At 43.2% G+C, this 19083-nt stretch overlaps 1 protein-coding gene across 2 annotated transcripts; it reads right to left on the bottom strand.

The window, feature by feature from the left end:
• Positions 1-8526: 8526 nt before the first annotated feature.
• Positions 8527-18485, bottom strand: FCRLA (Fc receptor like A). Of its 2 annotated transcripts, XM_045547207.1 has the most exons (7): positions 18462-18485; positions 14986-16079; positions 12141-12155; positions 11707-11859; positions 11140-11406; positions 10016-10300; positions 8527-8892 (listed from the first exon to the last, which is right to left on the bottom strand). In XM_045547207.1, exons 2-7 carry the CDS (start codon positions 15062-15064, stop codon positions 8594-8596), a joined length of 1098 nt encoding a protein of 365 aa, XP_045403163.1. In that variant the 5' UTR covers positions 15065-16079; positions 18462-18485; the 3' UTR covers positions 8527-8593. The 2 variants fall into 2 exon arrangements, with proteins under 2 accessions (XP_045403163.1, XP_045403162.1); XM_045547206.1 differs by lacking the exon at positions 18462-18485 and having other exon boundaries at positions 11707-12155; positions 14986-15058.
• Positions 18486-19083: the final 598 nt, after the last annotated feature.

Raw genomic sequence — 19083 nt, 5'->3', positions numbered from 1 at the left:
GTTACTTAAGCAATTTTTTGACACCTATTACAACATAACTTCTGGAAAAGATATGCCACCATTTGATAAAAAACATGTTCTTTCAGTGATGATGATGATGACAAGATAACGCTGCTGTTGCTGACAATAATGACATCAGCTCACTTTTAGTGAGTGCCTTAGTGTGTGGCAGGCACCACGCCCCTGCTTCGCAAATACTACTTCATCTAATCCTCACAAGGCCCTTTGAGGAAAGATTATTATTATCCCATTTTTAAATATGCGGAAACTGAGATGATAGAACTGGGATTTGAATAGAAGTCTATTTCACTCCAAAATCTGTTCTCTGATCTCCCTCTGGTTGTCAGGGATTCAAGGTGCTGCTCGTGGCAGACTGTCATCATTCGTCTTTGCAAGTCCCATCTCTAGTTTCTTAATTCTTTTTTACCTTCATTCACACTACTGCTCTTCTCTCCTTCACATAGGCACTCACTGTACAATGTTTACTCTGTGTTTCTAAATATATGTATGTATTTATACTTGAGAAATATTTAGTGTGATTAGTTTACATAAATACCATTGTTCTAGACATTATGTTCTCTTTTTCTTTTTAAAATTAATCCCATGCATTTAAGATTCATTCACGTTGCTCTACATGCATCTTGTTTCTCTCTTTTGACTGCCCCAGTATTCCACAGTTTGCTTCCACCACACTGAACTCGTCCATTTCCCGAATACCCTGGTTGCTACCCACCCTCGGCTACCACAAACAATTTCACAATGAACTTCTTGGCACATATTGTAAGGGATGAATGAATTCCTATGTGTAAAGGGCTTTGAACAGGGCCTGGTGTGTAGGAAGCTTCGCTTAAGCCAGTGCTAATGTGGATATGATGCTTCCCTACAGAGCCGCTGCTGTGCTTCTATGGGATGTGTCCCTGGGAGTGGGACTGCAAAACCCACACCTAGTTTATTGGCCAGTCCTGACAACTCACCTTCTAAATATATCTTTTCATATGATTATTTCTTCACCCAGTGGCTAGATACTTTAAAAATGTTAATCATATTGTGTTGTTACTCCCCCTCAAAATCTCCCAAAGGTGTACTCAGAATAAATTCCAAACACATTTCCCATGGTGTACAGGGCCTTACAGATTGGGCCTTTGCCTGAACCTTGACCTCATTCCCTATGACTTTCTCCCTCCCTCACTGTGATCTAGCTACACTGTGTTTATAATGGTTGCTAGAACATTCCGTGCTTAGTCTTGCTCCAGGCCCTCACTTGCTGTTCTCTCTGCCTGAAAGATTCTTATTCTCCTCTCAGATCTTCACAAGTTTCACTTCCTCACTTCACTCAGACATTGCCTCCTCAGAGAGACCATCACTAACCACATTGTCTCAAGTAACATCCCCTCACTATCATTCTCTGGCCCTGTATTTTGCTTTATTTCTCTTCACGGCACTTGTCACTACCTGACATTGCATTCATTTGTTTGTGGTAGGTTTTCCCTCATTAGAATGTAAGCTCCATGAAGGCAGAAATTTTTCTTGTTCACTGCTGTATAACCTAGAACAGTGGCAGCACGTAGCACATGCAAAGTAGGTATTTGTGGCACAAATAAAGCAAGACAATGAATACTGTGAGATTACTCTCAAAAAGGGCTGCACTTGTTTATGCTCCCACTAGCAGTTCACTGGTCTCTTGTTCCCTCTTGTCATCAATATTCAGTATTTCTTAACTTTGTAGTTTTGCCAAACAAAACTTTCTTTTCCTAAATAAGAACATTTTTAAAATTACTATTCTTGAATGTAAACTTTTCAATTAAAAAATTTCAATACCAAAGGAGTATAAAGGCCAATTTCAGAATAGACAGCAGTATGTACCTGAAGTAACTCTGGCAGGAAGACTACTAGAGACCTCCCCATTTCTCCACGTCTCCTCTTGTTCACTGGGAAGGGGGAAGGTTGGTACCAACAGAGAAGAAAAACTTCAAGGAGGAAGGACTAGGATGAGGCTTATCTTAACATACACCCCCCCCCCTTAAACTTCCCCCTTAGATTCTAGAAGGTCACTTTGTCCCTTCCCTTGCCTCTTTTAAGTCGTAACTGAACCAGGTTTTTCTACCTTGGGCTGCTGGGCTGGGCATAGGGGCCTTTTTGTCTGAGAGGAGCAGTGTCACTCCATATCTGATCACCCAGAATTGGGGATTCTTTCTGTTAACATCTCTCAGATCATTATTTTCTATTCCTTCTATCCCTACCCAAAGCCCTTTTCTCCTCAGGCTGGATGAGAGCAATAGCCTTCACACTGGGCCCTATATCTAGAATCCACCGCCCTCAATCCCTCTCCTATTCACCCATTCACCCCATACCAGAGTACCAGAATAGTCATGCTAAAGATCACTTTTCACAAGTTGCTCCTCTACTAAAGATTTTGCCTGCAGATCCACTTTCTTCAGCTGCACATTTAAGAGTCTGTATAGCCTATTCACTTCTCCATTATTATTTCCTATTATTTTGCTCCATTGAATTCTCTGTTTCAGTTAAAGGAATCACCTTTTTCTATGACATCCGAGTGTCAATTCTTACCCTTATAAGGAAATAGCAGAGGCCATAAACAGGTGGAAAACCATACCATGCTTGTGGGTTGGCAGAACCAACATTGTTAAAATGCCTATACTACCCAAAGTGACCTACAGAGTCAATGCAATCCCTATTAAAATACCAACATCATTTTTCACAGATACAGAAAAAATAATTTTATGCTTCATTATGGAACTGGAGAAGACCCTGTATAACAAAAGGAATCCTAGGCAAAAAGAATAAAATGGGAGGCATCAATTTACCAGACTTCAAACTATAGTACAAGACTATAGTAATTAAAACAGTATGGTACTGGCACAAGAACAGGGACACAGACTTATGGAACAGAACTGAGAACCCAGATATAAAACCAGCCACATATAGCCATCTAATCTTTGACAAAGCAGATAAAAACATACACTGGGGAAAAGAATCCTTGTTCAATAAATGGTGCTGGGAGAACTGGATAGCCACATGTAGAAGACTGAAACAGGATCCACACCTTTCACCTCTCACAAAAATCAACTCATGGTGGATAACAGACTTACACCTAAGACATGAAACTATAAGAATTCTAGAGGAAAACGTTGGAAATACTCTTCTAGACATTGGCCTAGGCAAAGAATTTATGAAGAAGATCCCAAAGGCAGTCACAGCAACAACAAAAATAAATAAATGGGACCTGATCAAATTAAAAAGCTTCTGCACAGCTTTTTAGAATAAACTATCACAAGAGCAAACAGACAACCTACAGAATGGGAAAAAATATTCACATGCTGCACATCTGATAAAGGGCTGATAACTAGAATCTATTTAGAACTCAGGAAAATCAGCAAGAAAAAAATCAAACAACTCTATCAAAAAGTGGGCAAACGACATAAACAGAAACTTTTCAAAAGAAGACAGAATAACGGCCAACAAACATATGAAAAAATGCTCAACATCTCTAATAATCAGGGAAATGCAAATCAAAACCACTATGAGATATCACTTACCTCCAGTGAGAATGGCCTTCATCAAAAAGTCCCAAAACAATAAATGTTGACGTGGATGTGGAGAGATAGGAACACTCTTACACTGCTGGTGGGACTGCAAACTAGTGCAACCTCTGTGGAAAGCAATATGGAGATACCTTAAAGAGACACAAGTAGATCTACCATTTGATCCAGCAATCCTATTACTGGACATATAACCAAAAGAACAAAAGACATTCTATAAAAAGACATCTACACTCAAATGTCTATAGCAGTACAATTCACAATTGCAAAGATGTGGAAACAACCCAAGTGCCCATCAATACATGAGTGGATACCATGGAGTACTATTCAGCTATAAGAAAGAATGGTGATATAGCACCTCTTGTATTTTCCTGGATAGAGCTGGAACTCATTCTAGTAAGGGAAGTATTCCAAGAATGGAAAAATAAGCACCACATGTACTCACCATCAAATTGGTTTCACTGATCATCACCTAAGAGCACATTCAGGAATAATATTAATGGGGTGTCGGACAGATGTGGGGGGGAGGGGAGGAGTGTATACATACAAAATGAGTGCGGTGCTCACCGTCTGGGGGATGGACACACTTGAAGCTCTGACTGAGGGGGGAGAGGGGCGCAAAGGCAATATACGTAACCTAAACATTTGTACCCCCACCATAAGCTGAAATAAAAAAAGTTTTTAAAAAGAAAAAAAATTCTTCCCCTTGTGCCCTTGCTTGCATCATCCCACCTCTGAAATGTCCTTCCTTCTCCTTTTCAGTTCTCCAGGTCCTACATGTTCTCCAATACCCCACCCATGTATTATCTTCTTCATGAAACTTATCTAATCACACCAGTCAGCAGGGAGTGATCTTTTCCCTGAGTTCCTGACTTATTCATTATCATCTCCACTTCCAAATGCATAGCTGGTAGTACAATATCCTATCTACAGAGTTTGGTATTTGATATGTTCTAAAACAAATTAACGTGGTAACTGTTAACAAGCACCCACTTAAGAGTTTTGAGGGAACTCAAAAATGCATTTGGGTAGTAACTACAGCCTAAGTTGTGAAATCTCCTGTTACAGACAGGTTATCTGCTTGATCACTGGAAGATTGAAAATATGAACATTCTTCAAAAAAGAGCCTTGGATAGGACATCAGAATTTAAGGCTAATAGGTCTTCATTCCTTATTGGGCTCACTAGAAAAACACCGAAGTTTCACACAAAAGTAATATATCAAGATAATGAATATACAGTAGTATTTTCAATCTCAGCACTCTGAACTTTCAGGCTGAGGACCCATTTTTCCTCAATTCTGCAAAATTCATAGCCTTTAACTCTGAATATTGCTTCTCTGACATTCCATGTATTCTCAACTTTTGGAACTCCTATTACAGTATGTCCACCACAATGTATATGTGCCTGTGAGTAATTATTTATTGAGATCAATGACGGGGTCATGAATTCCATGGATGCAGCCTGTGGGACCATGTAAGGTTATCTATTACCTTGAGAACTTTATGTTCTAAGGGAGATAATATATACATAAAATATCAGCCAAAAACTTTTGAAAAATGTTGGATTCTCTCTATTTTCCATGTCTCTTAAATTTATTCTTATATTTTCAACCCATTATTTCTCTGCATTGCATTTTGGGTGGATTTTTCAGTATACTTTTCCAATCTACAATTCTCTCTTTGATAGTGTTCAATCTAGAGTTTATATTATCTACTGAGTTTTTATTCCAATATATTTTATTTTCAGGTTTTTTTTTTACTTCTAGGATTTTGAATTGGTTCTTTTTCCTATCTTCCTGTACTTGTTTCAGTCCTGCCTGTTTTTATTTCAAAAGTTTTTATTCTTTTTTTATGGATGTTATTTCTTCATTTCTTTGAGGTGTTTTTTTGTTTTGTTTTGTTTTGTTTTGTTTTGTTTTGTTTGAGACAGAGTCTTGCTCTGTTGCCCAGGCTAGAGTACCATGGCGTCAGGCTAGCTCACAGCAACCTGAAACTCCTGGGCTCAAGCAATCCTCCTGCCTCAGCCTCCCGAGTAGCTGGGACTACAGGTATGTGCCACCATGCCCAGCTAATTTTTTCTATATATTTTTAGTTATCTGGCTCATTTCTTTCCATTTTTAGTAGACACGGGGTCTCGCTCTTGCTCAGGCTGGTCTTGAACTCCTGACCTTGAGTGATCCTTCCACCTCGGCCTCCCTGAGTGCTAGGATTACAGGCGTGAGCCACCACCATGCCCAGCCCCAGGAGCAGTCTTTAATAGGTTGGTATGGTTACTTAATATAAAGGAAATGTAAAGGAAAAGATAGTAAATACTGATACAATAAGGGAAAGAACTTCTGCACATTGTAGGTGATAAACTTGGCTTCTATTACCTCTAGAAGGTAAATACAGAAAATGCAAAGGGACTTAAAGATGATTTAGAGAAATGTGTGTGAGTATATGTGTGTATTTTTTTCATTTTTTGCGTGGTGTGGTGGCCCATGCCTGTAATCTCACTCACTACTCAGGAAGCTGAAGCAGGGTGATCATTTGGGACCGGGAGTTTAAGGTTGTAGCGTGCTGTGGTCATACCATGGCTCTCCAGCCTGGGTGACACAGGGAGACCCAATCATCAAGACAAAAAAATTTTTTTAAAGTAAGAAAAAGTACTTAAATGTACGTATGTATATATTTATTTATTTATTTTAAAGGAGCTCTAAGTGCCTATCAGAGAAGCTAAAAAGATTATTAGTAACTTATATCTACCTATGTACCCTTCTCTATCAGCCCCCCCCAGTCAGCCCCTTAGAGGTAACAACTATCCTGACATTGGTATTTCCATTTCTGTGCCTTTAAAAAAAAGTTTTATCATATGTATGTGTGAATGCCTAAACAATATATTCTTTTGTTTTACTTGTTTTTAAACATTGTGTAATACTATGTAATACCTTCTGGGACTTGCTTTTTTCACTCAATATTATATTTCTGATTTCTTTTTATATTGCTGCTTTGTAGCTATGGATCATTCATTTTTACTGTTACATAATATTCCATTCTGTGAAAATGTGAAAATAGCACAATTTATCCATTTTTAGGCTGATGGACATCTGAGTGGACTTCAAATTTTTGCTTTTACAAACATTGCCACTATAAACATTATTATACCTGTCTTCTAATATACATATGCTAAAATTTCTGTCTTGGGTCCATATATGTAGGCATTGAATTCTGAGTTATAGGCTATGCAAGTCGAGTATTCAACTTTATAACATAATGGATGTGTGTAACACGATATTTTGTCTCTGCCCCTGGTTCCTGGCACAGAGTTACTAAAACCCTGGCAATTTCCTGAGAGATAGAGGAGGGAGGAACATCTTTTGTTATTTATAATAAACTCCTTCAACCATACTTGAGTTTATGCTAATGAGGTAACTCTTGGAAAAACATGGCTGGTTGCCAGAGGAACCAATCCTGTAATTAGAGGGTTGGTACTTTCAGCCCAACACCCTGACCTGCTAGAGGAGAGAGGGGCTGGAGTTTGAGTCAATCACCAATGGCTAACGATTTAATCAATCATGCCTATGTAATGAGGCCTCCATAAAAACCCTAAATGATGGAGTTCAAAGAGCTTCTGGGTCAGTGAACACGTGGAGACACTGGGAAGGTGGTGTGCCCAGAGAGGGCATGAAAACTCCATGCTCTTTCCTACATATCATCTTTTGCATATTGTCCACTGGCTGTTAAGTAAACTGTTTTCCTGAGTTCTGTGAGTCATTCTAGCAACGTATTGAACCCAAGATAGGGTTGTGGGAAGCCCTGATTTATAGCTGGTTGGTCCCAAGTACCAGAAGCCTGGGACTTGCAGTTTGTTTCTGAAATGGTAACAGTCATGTGAGACTTACCCCTTAACCTGTGGGATCTGTGGTAACTCTGGGTAGTTAGAGTCATCATTGACATATAGTAGAGCATCCAGTTGTTTTCTGCCGAGAATTGCTTTGGTGGGAAACCCACATATTTGATGTCAGAAGTGTCGTGAGTAGAAAACAATTTTTCCTTTGATGTGCTTGCTATCTAAAGTCAATTTCTGAGACATCAAGCATAGCTGCACTGGGACATCTGCTGATTACAGAATTCTATACCGTACAGGCCATAAACCAGACCCAGTGTAACAACCCCTCTTCCCTGCCCTCTCTCCCAACCTCTCCCGGCTACACAGAAGAAAATAACTAAATGCTTTCTCTCTCTCTCTCTCTCTCTCTCTCTCTCTCTCTCTCTCTCATATATATATATATATAATGGCAGTAATCCCAATCACAAGGGATTGTGATTGATCTAATCACACCCTAAAGGTCCACTTCCTAGTATCATCACTGTGGGGATTAGGATTTCATATGAATTTGGGGGGTACACAAACATTCAGACCATGGCACCAACTAAATACTAGCATGTAAATAAGACTTTTTGCATGAGGCTGGAAGGAGATGATAATTAAAAAAGGCAAAGGCTCACCCAGAGTCCAACACCTAGGGTTTCATTAGGCTAAGATTTCTCAATCTCAGCACCACTGACATTTTGGGCCAGATAAACTTTTATTGTGGGGTATGCCCCATGCATTATAAGATGTTTAGCAGCATCCCTGGCTTCTGCTTACTAGATGCCAGTAGCACACACATCTCCATCCCCAGTATGATGACCAAAATGTCTCCAGATGTTGCCAAATGTCCCCTGTAGGGCAAAATTGCCCCCACTTGAAACTGCTGCATTAAATCCACCTCCATTGCTTCTCTTTAAATCACAAGATTCTGGTCTGGACAACAGAAGGAAAGAGAGAGCAGACTTATGTTGTCAGGTTGAAAGAGAATACACAATTGTAGCTAAACTCCAGTTATCACTTTATACAACTTATTTGACTCACTTATCTCCATTATTCTAATAAAACACGGGGACAACTTGGAAAACTACTTATGCACATGTGCTGGCCAGGAAGAGAAAAAATAGAAAGAATTGGATTTATTGGGGTGGTTGAGCAATATCATGGGTGAATTTTTTACTTCTATTTGGCAGGAGCCTCTGTGGTCCCAGGCTTCCGATGGCCAGACAATTCCCTCAGCTCCATGACCAGGTGGCCCAGGAGAGCTCTCACATCCTGCATGTGTTTGAGAAGAATGCCCATCTGGTGATGCAGGTGGGGGTCTAGCACCCCCTGAGGAGAAGAGAAGCCTGGATCCTCAGAAGAAGGAGTGGGCAGCAGAGGTGGCGGCCCAGGGGGCTCTGTAGTTGAAGTAGTTCCTGGAGCAGCTGATTTCTGCGGAGCTGGATTCAAGGTGGGAGACGCGGCAGAGCTGGCGGGACCTGGATTATGGGGCAGAAGGCATACACGAGAGTGAAACCTGACTCTGGCCCTACCTTCATATCCCTGGTCAATCTAATTCTCTGAAAGTGGCGGTGGGGCCCAATGGCAAAAGGGACTTGAGGACTCAAGGGTCCCTCCTGATCCAAATTTTAATCAGAAGTTTTCCTACCTCTGCTTGAAAATATTCAGCAATGAGGCCTCACCCTTAGATAGCTATGACTTTGAGCCAGTTCCTCCTTTATCAAGACAGAATCTAATTTCCTAAAGCGCACATGATAACTGGGTCTAGCTCAAGTTTCTTATTGTATATGACATTAGTCTAATTCCTCGTAATTGTGCCAGCCTTCAGCTTTTTGAGGACATCTCTGCTGGCCCCTTGAATCACCTCCTCCTCAGGATGAGCATCTCTAGTCCCTTCCATGATTATTATTATTATTATTATTATTATTTGAGACAGGGTTTCACTCTGTTGCCCTGTGTAGAGTACAGAAGCATCATTATAGCTCACTGCGACCTCAAACTCCTGGGTTCAAGTGATCCTCCTGCCTCAGCCTCCCAAGTAGCTGGGACAATAGGCATGCACCAGCTAATTTTTCTATTTTGAGAGACGGGGTCTCACTCTTGCTCAGTCTGGTCTTGAACTCCTTACTTCAAGCAATCCTCCCACCTTGGCCTCCCAGAATGCTAGGATTATAGGCATGAGCCACCACGCCTGGCCCTTTCCATTGTTTTTCATATGACATGGGTTCAAGTTCCCTCACCACCCTGGACACCTGCACTTTCAGGTCAAGTGCAGCCTTCTTAATGGTGGCTCCCATAGTTGCACATAGACTTCAGACCACCTCACTCTCATTCTAGATATTATATTCCTACAAATGCCCAGAGATGGTATAGGAATGCTGAGATCTATGGGGCAGCAAGTGTGGAGCTGGCTCAGGTCCCTGTCTGGGGTAGGAGTTCTCTCTTTGTGCTCTCTTCCATCATTAGGGACTCTCACTTCTTGTTCCTGCCTCCTCAGTGTCCCTTCTTAACCTGCCCACACTGAACCCCAGCTGATCAGCCCCATTCATCCCATCCGCCTTTTCACACAAACACCAAACAGACACATATGTACTAACTTACCCGGCACCCTGATCTCTAGCTGAGGGCTCTGTTTCCAAACTTGATTGTCCTCAGTGGCTGCCTCACACCAGTATGACCCAGAGTGCTCTTCTGAAGCTGTGGGGATCTGGAATTCTGAGGAGAGGCCCCAGCTTCTCACCGTCCTTCCATCCTTGTAGAAGGAGAAGAGGAGGCGGGCAGCTGACCTCTGCAGGGTCAGCTTTGTCTGACAGCTCAGGGTCACTGGGCCTCCCCCTTGGGGCTCAGCTGAGGGTGTGGCTCTGAGAACTGGGGCTAGAAATAGTTCTGGGGGAAAGATAGACAAGAAAGAAGTGCTCAGCCATCCTATATTCAGACAGACACATGAGAGGCAATCTGAGAGGCCCCCAGTAACACTTCCTCTCCCATGTTTCCATCAGGAATAGGCTCTCCTAGAAAAGTTCCACCTGAACCTTTCAAGTTCTCTCTCTCTCTCTCCAAGTAGACAGGACTGGAAAAGGTCCAGCAATAGGCAAATCTGCCAATAGTCTAAACACCAATCACTGAACCCAGGGAAGCATAGATCTGGGTTATAGGAAACATGTTGGACTTGAAGCAGGGCTGAATGACTTGAAAAGGCAATGTTGGCTGGGTGGGGTGGCTCATGCCTGTAATCCTAACACTCTGGGAGGCTGAGGCAGGCGGATGGTTTGAGCTCAGGAGTTCGAGACCAACCTGAGCAAGAGCCAGACCCCGTCTCTATTAAAAATAGAAAGAAATTATATGGACAGCTAAATATATATATAGAAAAAATTAGCTGGGCATGGTGGCACATGCCTGTAGTCCCAGCTACTCAGAAGCCTGAGGCAGGAGGATTGCTTAAGCCCAGGAGTTTGAGGTTGCTGTGAGCTAGGCTGACGCCATGGCACTCTAGCCCAGGCAACAGAGTGAAACTTTGTCTCAAAAAAAAAAAAAAGAAAAAAGAAAAGAAAAGAAAAGGCAATGTTGAGATCTCACCCCTCCTGAAACCCTGCTTGGGCATTTGCCAGCAACACGCTCCTTAAGGCTTCAATGTTCTTCCACCTCCAGGCCAAAGAAAGAAAATTTGGGGCTCCCTGTCTCTCCCCACCCTCCTCCGCCATGACAACACTGCTTCTAGCTCTCACCTTGGACTGTGATAGCCACACTGGATGCTGTTTCGGGGCTCCCAGGACCAGGGCTCCTGAAGATGGCACTGCACTGGTAGTGCCCACTGTCTGCTTGTTGCACCACAGCGATGGACAATTCTCTGTTAGGTCCGGGGGGACCCAGGGCTGACCCATCTCGGTAGAAGGTGACCTGAGTCAGTGGCCAGTCTTGCCAGGCCTGGCAGCGCAGAACCAAGGAGTCCCCTTCAAATGTTGGCATGGCTGGGCCTTGGATGATCAGCCAGTCTGTGGCGCAGAGAAAGAACTCAGTGTCACCCACTGCCTCCCTTGGGAGCTCCCCCAATTATGCCTACAGCAGACTCCCCTACACTTTCTCTGAGGGTCCAGGTAACTTTCATCCCTGGTTGGGAGTGTGAAACAACTTCTCTAGGGCCCAGGACTAAGGGCACCCTGGTTGCTGTGGACTGAAGATTGGGAAGAAAGTACCTCATCCCATGGCCAGTTTCCTGGGGGAACCTTCCCGAGTAGGCTGTGGGGCTGAAAGGAAGGGTTTGGGGCACTGGTCAGGCCTGCCCAGGACCTCACCGTAGGACACGATCAGATGGAAGGGTTCACTGAAAGTGTAGCCCTTGAACTGGAAACCAGCTTCCCTTTGGCTAGTCAAGTCCTCATTGGTGTGGCAGCTGCTCTCCTCGGTGCTGACAGGTCCTTCACACTGCAGTGTCTCAAAACTGGCAACTGAAGAGGAGCATAGCCCAGGGAGAACCAGAAAATGATGCTGCAACTTGGAGAAAGAGGACAGAAAATCGCCCTCCACAAGCGTTCCTCCCTCTCTTGGGAAAATCATTCTTTTTAGAATGAGAATAGAGAGACATCAAAAGCTTTTTCTCCAACAGATCCTTGTGAATGTCTCAGAAGGACAGTTTTGACCTTGGTTCACAGGCATCCAGTTGCTCTCAGTGAATGGACTGTAGTTTGGGGCAGAGGGAAGGGAGAGAGTGAAAGAATAGTAAACTCACCTGGATGACATCCAGCTGTGGTGCAGGAATCAGAGGCCAAAGACAATGGTGAGCCCCGAGCAGGTGGGCAGAGGACAGGAGGGAAAGGGAGACATCAGATTTGAACATTTATTGGGTGCCAGACACTGTCAGCATGTTTATCTTATTTAATCTTCACAAACTTTAGAGGTATGTGACTTTATTCTCATTTTACAAATCTTAGAGAAACAGCCTTAGAAAAGTAAAAAACTCAAGTTTTAAGAAGAGAGTAAGGAATGGAGCAAGAAAGTCAGGTGTGTCTGAGTCCAAAATCAGTGTTCTTTTTACTTCACTGTGAAGATGTGGTTTACTTCACTGTGCAGATGTGGTCTACTTCGATCCTCAGACCTTCCTCAGGGACTTTCTCCTCATTCTCATTTTCCCAAAATTCACTTGGCTCTTCAGCCTTGAATATGTTTACCAAGAGTTTTCACCGCCTTGCTGTGTCTCTCCTCCTTCCTTGCTCCCCCTTGCAGGTCTTTACTTTTCAGCCATCTCTATCTTAATGCCCTCTGCCCTTGAACTTTCCCTAGCAATGGCAGAGCCCTTTCTCTGTCTTTCCCTCTACGCTTGACCTCCTACTCCCAGTTCCTCCTGGGAACTGTGGAACAATTCTTTGCCTCCTGGTTGAAACTTGGAGTTGTAGATTCTCACTGCATCTCTCCAACCCATCTCTTACCTCGGTGGTTGCCCCAGGCAAGGTAAGTGCCTTCTTTCCCACCTCTGTGATTGCTCCTTGTCCCTTAATCCCTCTCCCCATCTTCCAGCCACAGCCCATTCTCCTGTTCTCACTTCTTCACCCCGTCCTTTCCTGTCCCACTCTCATTTGTTCTCTTCCTCACCCAACAGCCCAGTGCTCTTGACTTTGTAACGTCCTTTACCAAGGCCCCTCTCTACTTCCTAATTCTCATCATATCAGGACCAGGTGCTTTCTCTCCATCCTCTCTCAGCTCCCTTTGCTACTCTGCTACCTCTTTTCAGTTCCTCCACTGTCACTCAACTGAACTCAGCCTCCTCTCCATTTTTCCTTTTTAAAAATAAAATCTTGTTGGGCTACTTGGCACTTTCACTCAATAAACCTTATGTGGTAGGTATCATTACTCTCACAATTATTACAAATGAGAAAACGGAATCAGAGATATAAAAAGTGACTTTACAAAGTGACATAGAGCTGGTAAATAGAGGAGGAGCTTGAAACCAGACTATCTGATTCCAAGTCTGCAGTTCTTGCCACAAAAAAAATCCAAAAAACATTATCCCTACCCAATTTATTCAGTTTAATGCAAGACACAGGTAGATGAAGATATTTCAGCACGAGTAGGAAAATAATAAGAAAAAGGTATCACAGATAGCCAGTGAAGCAGAAAAAAGGGTTCAAGGTAAGCTTCCTGGAGAAGATGCCAACTGAGCTGAGTCTTCAGGGATGCCTAGAAGTTTGTATGGGGGAGGGGAAGAGGGAGCCATGGAGGGAGCTCATTTCAGGTGGAAATAGTAGCATAAGCAAGATCTTGGAGACAAGTAAGAGTCTGGTGTGTGAATGTGAAACACAAGCTGATTGAGATTTATTATAGCATAAATTGCAAGGCTCAGAGAGTGGGAGTAGAGGCTGAAGAGGTTAATAGGTGCCAGGTTGTGGTGGGCCTTGTGTGCCATGATAAGGAACTTGGGCTGGTAAACTTGAATTTTAGAAATCACTCCAGCTGCAGAGTACAGAATTCATTTCAAGAACACAAGGCTGGGACAAGGAGATTATTAGTTAGGAAATTGTTGGACCAAGTCATAGATGATGAGGGCTTGTCCTAGGACCTTAGTGATGTTTCAGGGAAGGGGCTATTTCTAAGAACAATTTAGGAAGTAAAATTTGCCAAACTTGATGATTAATCAGCTGTAGAGAATGAAGGAGGAAGAGTCTGTGTTGTCTCTCAGGTTTCAGGCCTGGATGTTGAGGTGGTTGTAGGTACCATTAGCTGAGATCAGAAATAGTGGAAGACGACTTAAAAGAGCTAGGAGCCAGGAGAATGGATGAGTTCACCTCTGGTCACATGGTGCTGAGATATCTGTGAGAGGTGTAGGTATATTATATGTCTTGTGTGAAGCTTGATATTTGAATGTGAAGCTCAAAAGCATGATTATGGTTGGGGATATGATTTGGGACTCTATACAGTTGCAGTGGCAAAAATTATACAGACAAATGAGCTTATGAAAAAGATTGTGTAAAGAAAGATGAGTAGAAAGGCAAGGCTATAACTATAGGGAATGCTGGTGTTTACAGGGAAGAGAAGAGAAGGGGCCAAGAGAAGTACATGTAATACAAAGAGAAAATGGTGCTGTGGAGGCCAGGGGAGTAGAGAATGCAAGAAAGAATAAATGATCAACTGAGCACAGTACAGCAGAGAAGTCCAACAGGATAAGAACTAAGAAGTGTGCAATGACCAGTTAATGCGGGGGTCATTGAGCCCTAGGTGAAACCCATCCCAGTGGAAGCCAGACTGCAAGCAGTGAGGAGTGAGTGAGAAGTGAGGAAGTGGAGATAGCAAGTGCAGACTACTCTTTCAAGAAACTTGTCTCAGAAATGAAAGGTAAGATTTGAGATTGCAGCTAGAGAAGCCATCATAGTCAGATGGGACTTTTAGGACAGATGATGATTTTTATATTCAAAACAAGCCATTCAGTCCTACACACCAAACTCTTATACCTACCCTTCCTATCCCACATGAACACTGCTTCTTTGTAGGGCCAAATTAGTCCACTTTTCTTTCTTTTGGGTCTTTTCCCCAAAGCCAGACATAGCTCCATTCCCACACCAATATTCAAACTTTCTACTTACCCAGTAACATCTGGGCTGCCCAGAGCATAGCAGGGGAAAGGTGGAGGGCCCAGGCTGTGAGGACAGAGCCCAGCTTCATGTTGACTGTGTTTAGGTCTCCTGCAACCTCAACACTGATTTTCTTCAAAATGAAACCTCTCAAATTAGGAAAGAGGAAGTAAATCTAACTGTCTTATCTCCTCACATCTGAGGTCTGTTTTCTTTGTCAAGTCTGGGATTGGCTTTCATCATTCAGATTTGGCCAGGTTGGTTCCAGTATCATCTGTATCCTTAGGGCTGTGAATGGCATGATAGCATTCTCAATTGCTCAAGAATTCCCTCACAGGGATCAGAGACCTTTCAAAGCATGTGACTGTCTGATAGCGAACTGGCCTTCACGTGCCTGGGGAAAGTCAGTGCAACAACCGTCCATTTCACTGGTGAAGCAACAGGGGACAGGAGGTGGCAGATGTCTTGAAGGCTATGTGGAGTATCACTGGGGAATCAGTGGTGAGAATTCAAGTGTCCTGCCCTATCCTGCTCCATGGCTTACATGTCTCTAGTGACTAAAATGTAGCAAGACAGAGGGGGAAGAAGATTGCCATGGCACCAAGTCAGATATTAGACTCTGACCACCCAAAGCAAATTTGTCTACAAATTTGTACACAAATTTGCCTACAGATTTGTCTAGACTCGTGTCAGCTCTCTGTCTCTGCAGCACAATTAAGACTGCTCATTCTCAGTAGAAATATGAGTATGAGGCAGGGAGAGTCCCCTGGGAAAGAGAAGAGGAAAAAAGAAAATCGATTTCCAGGGGAGCCAGCAGTCAACCCAGGGCTTAGGCTCCTAGCCAAAGCTCAAGCCACTGATCCTGAGGAAATTAGAGACAGGTGGCATCTGATAGCTTGAGAAACCTTAGGAGACTCAGAAATAGGGGCGATGTAGAGGCTACAACATCTTCCTTCAGCTCCAGGTGGCCTTCTGGGGAACATTGTCCCTGCCTCCGAATGTTTGCTGTTTGAGGATCCTCGGTGGCAGGGCAAATGCCTCTTTGCACAGTGATCACAGGCTTCCCCCTTCTTCCATCATAACACCCACCAGGCCTCCACTAGGTCCTTTGGAGATAAGAAAAGCCATCAGAAATGGAGGCAGGCAGTCCTACTTGAAGGCAGAGAGAGGGACAGCATCTCCCTTCAGCTGTGCAAAAACCACAGATCAGAGGAGACGTATCAGCAATATAGGCATGAGAGAGTAGACTTTTCTCAGTCTAAAATAAGCATTGAAAATAAAATTTCCATTATCGGAGAGGCATATGTTTTTATGCAGGTGGCCCCAGGGAATCCAAGAGTGGTTGCATAGGGGCGTTGGGGAGGCAATGAGGCAGTAAGCCTTGCAGCTGACGTGATGTGAAAGACCCAGCAGCCTCAGAAGAGGAAGAAAAGTCTAGCCAGCCCTAACACAAATTAAATAAGTGAAGTGTGTTTAGATACACCTCTATTCCTAAAACTCCATAAAACATAGAATCTCAGGGTTAGACAGGGGCTAAGAGGCTTCTAAACAAATCACAGTCTTTCCCTGTTTATGCCACCCCTTCTCATTAACTGCCCTTACCATTGTCTTACTCGCAGAGAGACCCTACCCAATACCATCTGTATCGGTTCTAATAGGACCCAGCTCTCTCTCTCTCTCTCTCTCTCTCTCTCTCTCTCTCTCTCAATCTCTCTCTTATTTTTTTTTTTTTTTTGAGACAAGGTCTCACTCCGTTGCCACCTGGGCTAAAGTGCAGTGACGTCTTCATAGCTCACTGCAACCTCAAACTCCTGGGCTCAAGTGATCCTCCTGCCTCAGCCTCTCAAATAGCTGGGACTACAGGTGTGGGCAACCATGCCTGGCTAATTTTTTCTATTTTTGGTAAAGACGGGGTCTCGCTCTTGCTCAGGCTGGTCTCAAACTCCTGACCTCAAGTGATCCTCCCACCTGGGCCTCCCAGAGTGCTAGGATTACAGACGTGAGCCACCATGCCTAGCTCCAACTCTCAATATGGAAAGCAAGAAGGCACCTGAAGATCTGGGATGAACCTATGAAGTTCTTTATGCTTAAATCCCACAAAGCTGCTGGGAAAATTTCCTCACTTGAAGCTCAATTGATGAACTATTTAAATAGGTGTGATTCACTGGGGGAAAGAGCACCCTTGGGTCTGCTGTGTGCTCATGGAGACTGAGATTCAGTTCACTGAGTTAGTTCTGCCATCAGGATCACCTCAGAATGCTCCTAGGGAGATGGGACAGGTCCGGGCCCTCATCCCTTCCCAAGACCAACTAGGCCTTACAGGCCCTCCTTGGCTGTTCCTGGCTTGTCACTAGTGGGCTGATGCTTAATTTTCTTTCTTTTTAATTGAATAGATAATAATATTTATAAAAGTGTGAGGGTATAAAGAATAATAATATAATCTACACTTCTGTACCCTCATACGGTTGAAGAGACAGAATAGTACCATAATCCTTGAAGTAATGTGTGGGTCCCTGTCTGATTACATTGTCTTCCCTCCCCATCATCAACAACTGCAATCCTGGTCTTGTTTTAATCACTCCCTTTATTTCATAATTATAATAATTTTGTACTTTTGAGCTTTTAGTAAGTGGAAGCATACTATATTTATTATTCTGAGACTTGCTTTCTTTTGACTCAACAGTATGTTCCTGAGATTCAACCTGACGTTCTGTGTAGCTACAGTTAACTAATTTTCATTGCTGTGAAGTATCCCATCATGTGATTATGCCACAAATTATTCTACCAACAATGGACATGTGAGTTATTTTCAAGTTTTTGCTATTAAAAACTGTGCATTGGCTGGGTGTGGTGGCTCACACTTGTAATCCGAGCACTATGGGAGGCCCAGATGGGAGGATCGCTTGAGGTCAGGAGTTCGAGACCAGCCTGAGCAAGAGCAAGACCCTGTCTCTAAACAAAAAATAGAAAAATTGGCCAGGCATGGTAGTATGCACCTGTAGTCCCAGCTTCTGGGGAGGGTGAGGCAGGAGGATTGCTTGAGCCCAGGAATCTGAGGTTGCTGTGAGCTATGTTGATGCCAGTGCACTCTACCCAGGGCGACAGACCCCTGAATCACTTTCAGATTCATCCATGTTGTGTTTTTCAATAGTTCTTTCCATTTTATTGCAGAGGACTATTTCATTGTATGGCTGTATCACACTTTGTTTACCCATTCACCTATTGATTAATATTTGGGTTGCTTCCAGTTATGGCTACTACAAATAAAGTTGCCACAAACTTTCACATAAAAGTTGTAAAGACACAGGTTTCCATTTATCTTGGATACCTAGGAGTGGCCTGGATGGGTCATAGAAGTGTAGGTGTATTTTTAGGTAGGGATATATTTAACTTTATAAGAAAATGCCAAAAACTGTTTTCCAGTTTGGTTATATTAGTCAGGGTTCTTCAGAGAAACAGAACTAATATACATATATGAGGAAACTTACAGGAATTGGCTCACATGATTATGGAGACAGACAAATCCCACTATCTGCCATCTGCAAGCTGGACAACCAGGAAACCCAGTGGATAATTCAGTCCAAGTCTGAAAGTCCTGAGAATCAGCAGAGCTGATGGTGTAGGTGCTGGTCAGAGTCTGAAGACCCAGAACCAAGAGTGCTGATGTCTGAGGGCAGGAGAAGATGAAGGTTTCAGGTCAATCAGAGAAATCAAATTTGTCCTATTCCCACATTTTTGTTCTATTCAGGCCCTGAATGGATTGCGTGATGGCCACCCAGCATTGGTGAGGGCAGATCTTTACTCAGTCTGCCAATTCAAAAGCTAATTTCTTCCATAAATATTCTCACAGATACAGCCAGAGATAATGTTTTACCAGCTATCTGGGCATCTCTTAGCTCAGTCATGTTAATACATAAAGTTAACTATTACAGTGGTTGAATCATTTTACAATCCCACCAGCATAGGATGAGAGCTCCAGTTGCTAGACAGCCTCAACAATGCTTGGTATGGTCATTCTCAAACTCCTGACCTTGAACATCCTCCCGCCGTGGCCTCCCAGAATGCTAGGATAACAGGCGTGAGCCACTGCACCCGGCCTGTATGGTCATT

This window comes from Lemur catta, chromosome 3 (assembly GCF_020740605.2).
Source record: "Lemur catta isolate mLemCat1 chromosome 3, mLemCat1.pri, whole genome shotgun sequence".
Classification (NCBI taxonomy): Eukaryota; Metazoa; Chordata; class Mammalia; order Primates; family Lemuridae; genus Lemur; species Lemur catta.
Note: the sequence above shows the minus strand (reverse complement) of the source record. Positions and strands in the feature narration are given on the sequence as shown.

What these genes read in the sequence shown, in the direction of transcription:
- FCRLA (XM_045547206.1), bottom strand. Translation starts at nt 11,968, where the DNA reads ATGATTTTCCCAAGAGAGGGAGGAACGCTTGTGGAGGGCGATTTTCTG. An exon ending in CCATCTGATCGTGTCCTACG is followed by an intron (nt 11,407 to 11,706) that starts GTGAGGTCCTGG and finishes TCTGCGCCACAG; the next exon opens with ACTGGCTGATCATCCAAGGC. An exon ending in GCTAGAGATCAGGGTGCCGG is followed by an intron (nt 8,893 to 10,015) that starts GTAAGTTAGTAC and finishes CCCATAATCCAG; the next exon opens with GTCCCGCCAGCTCTGCCGCG.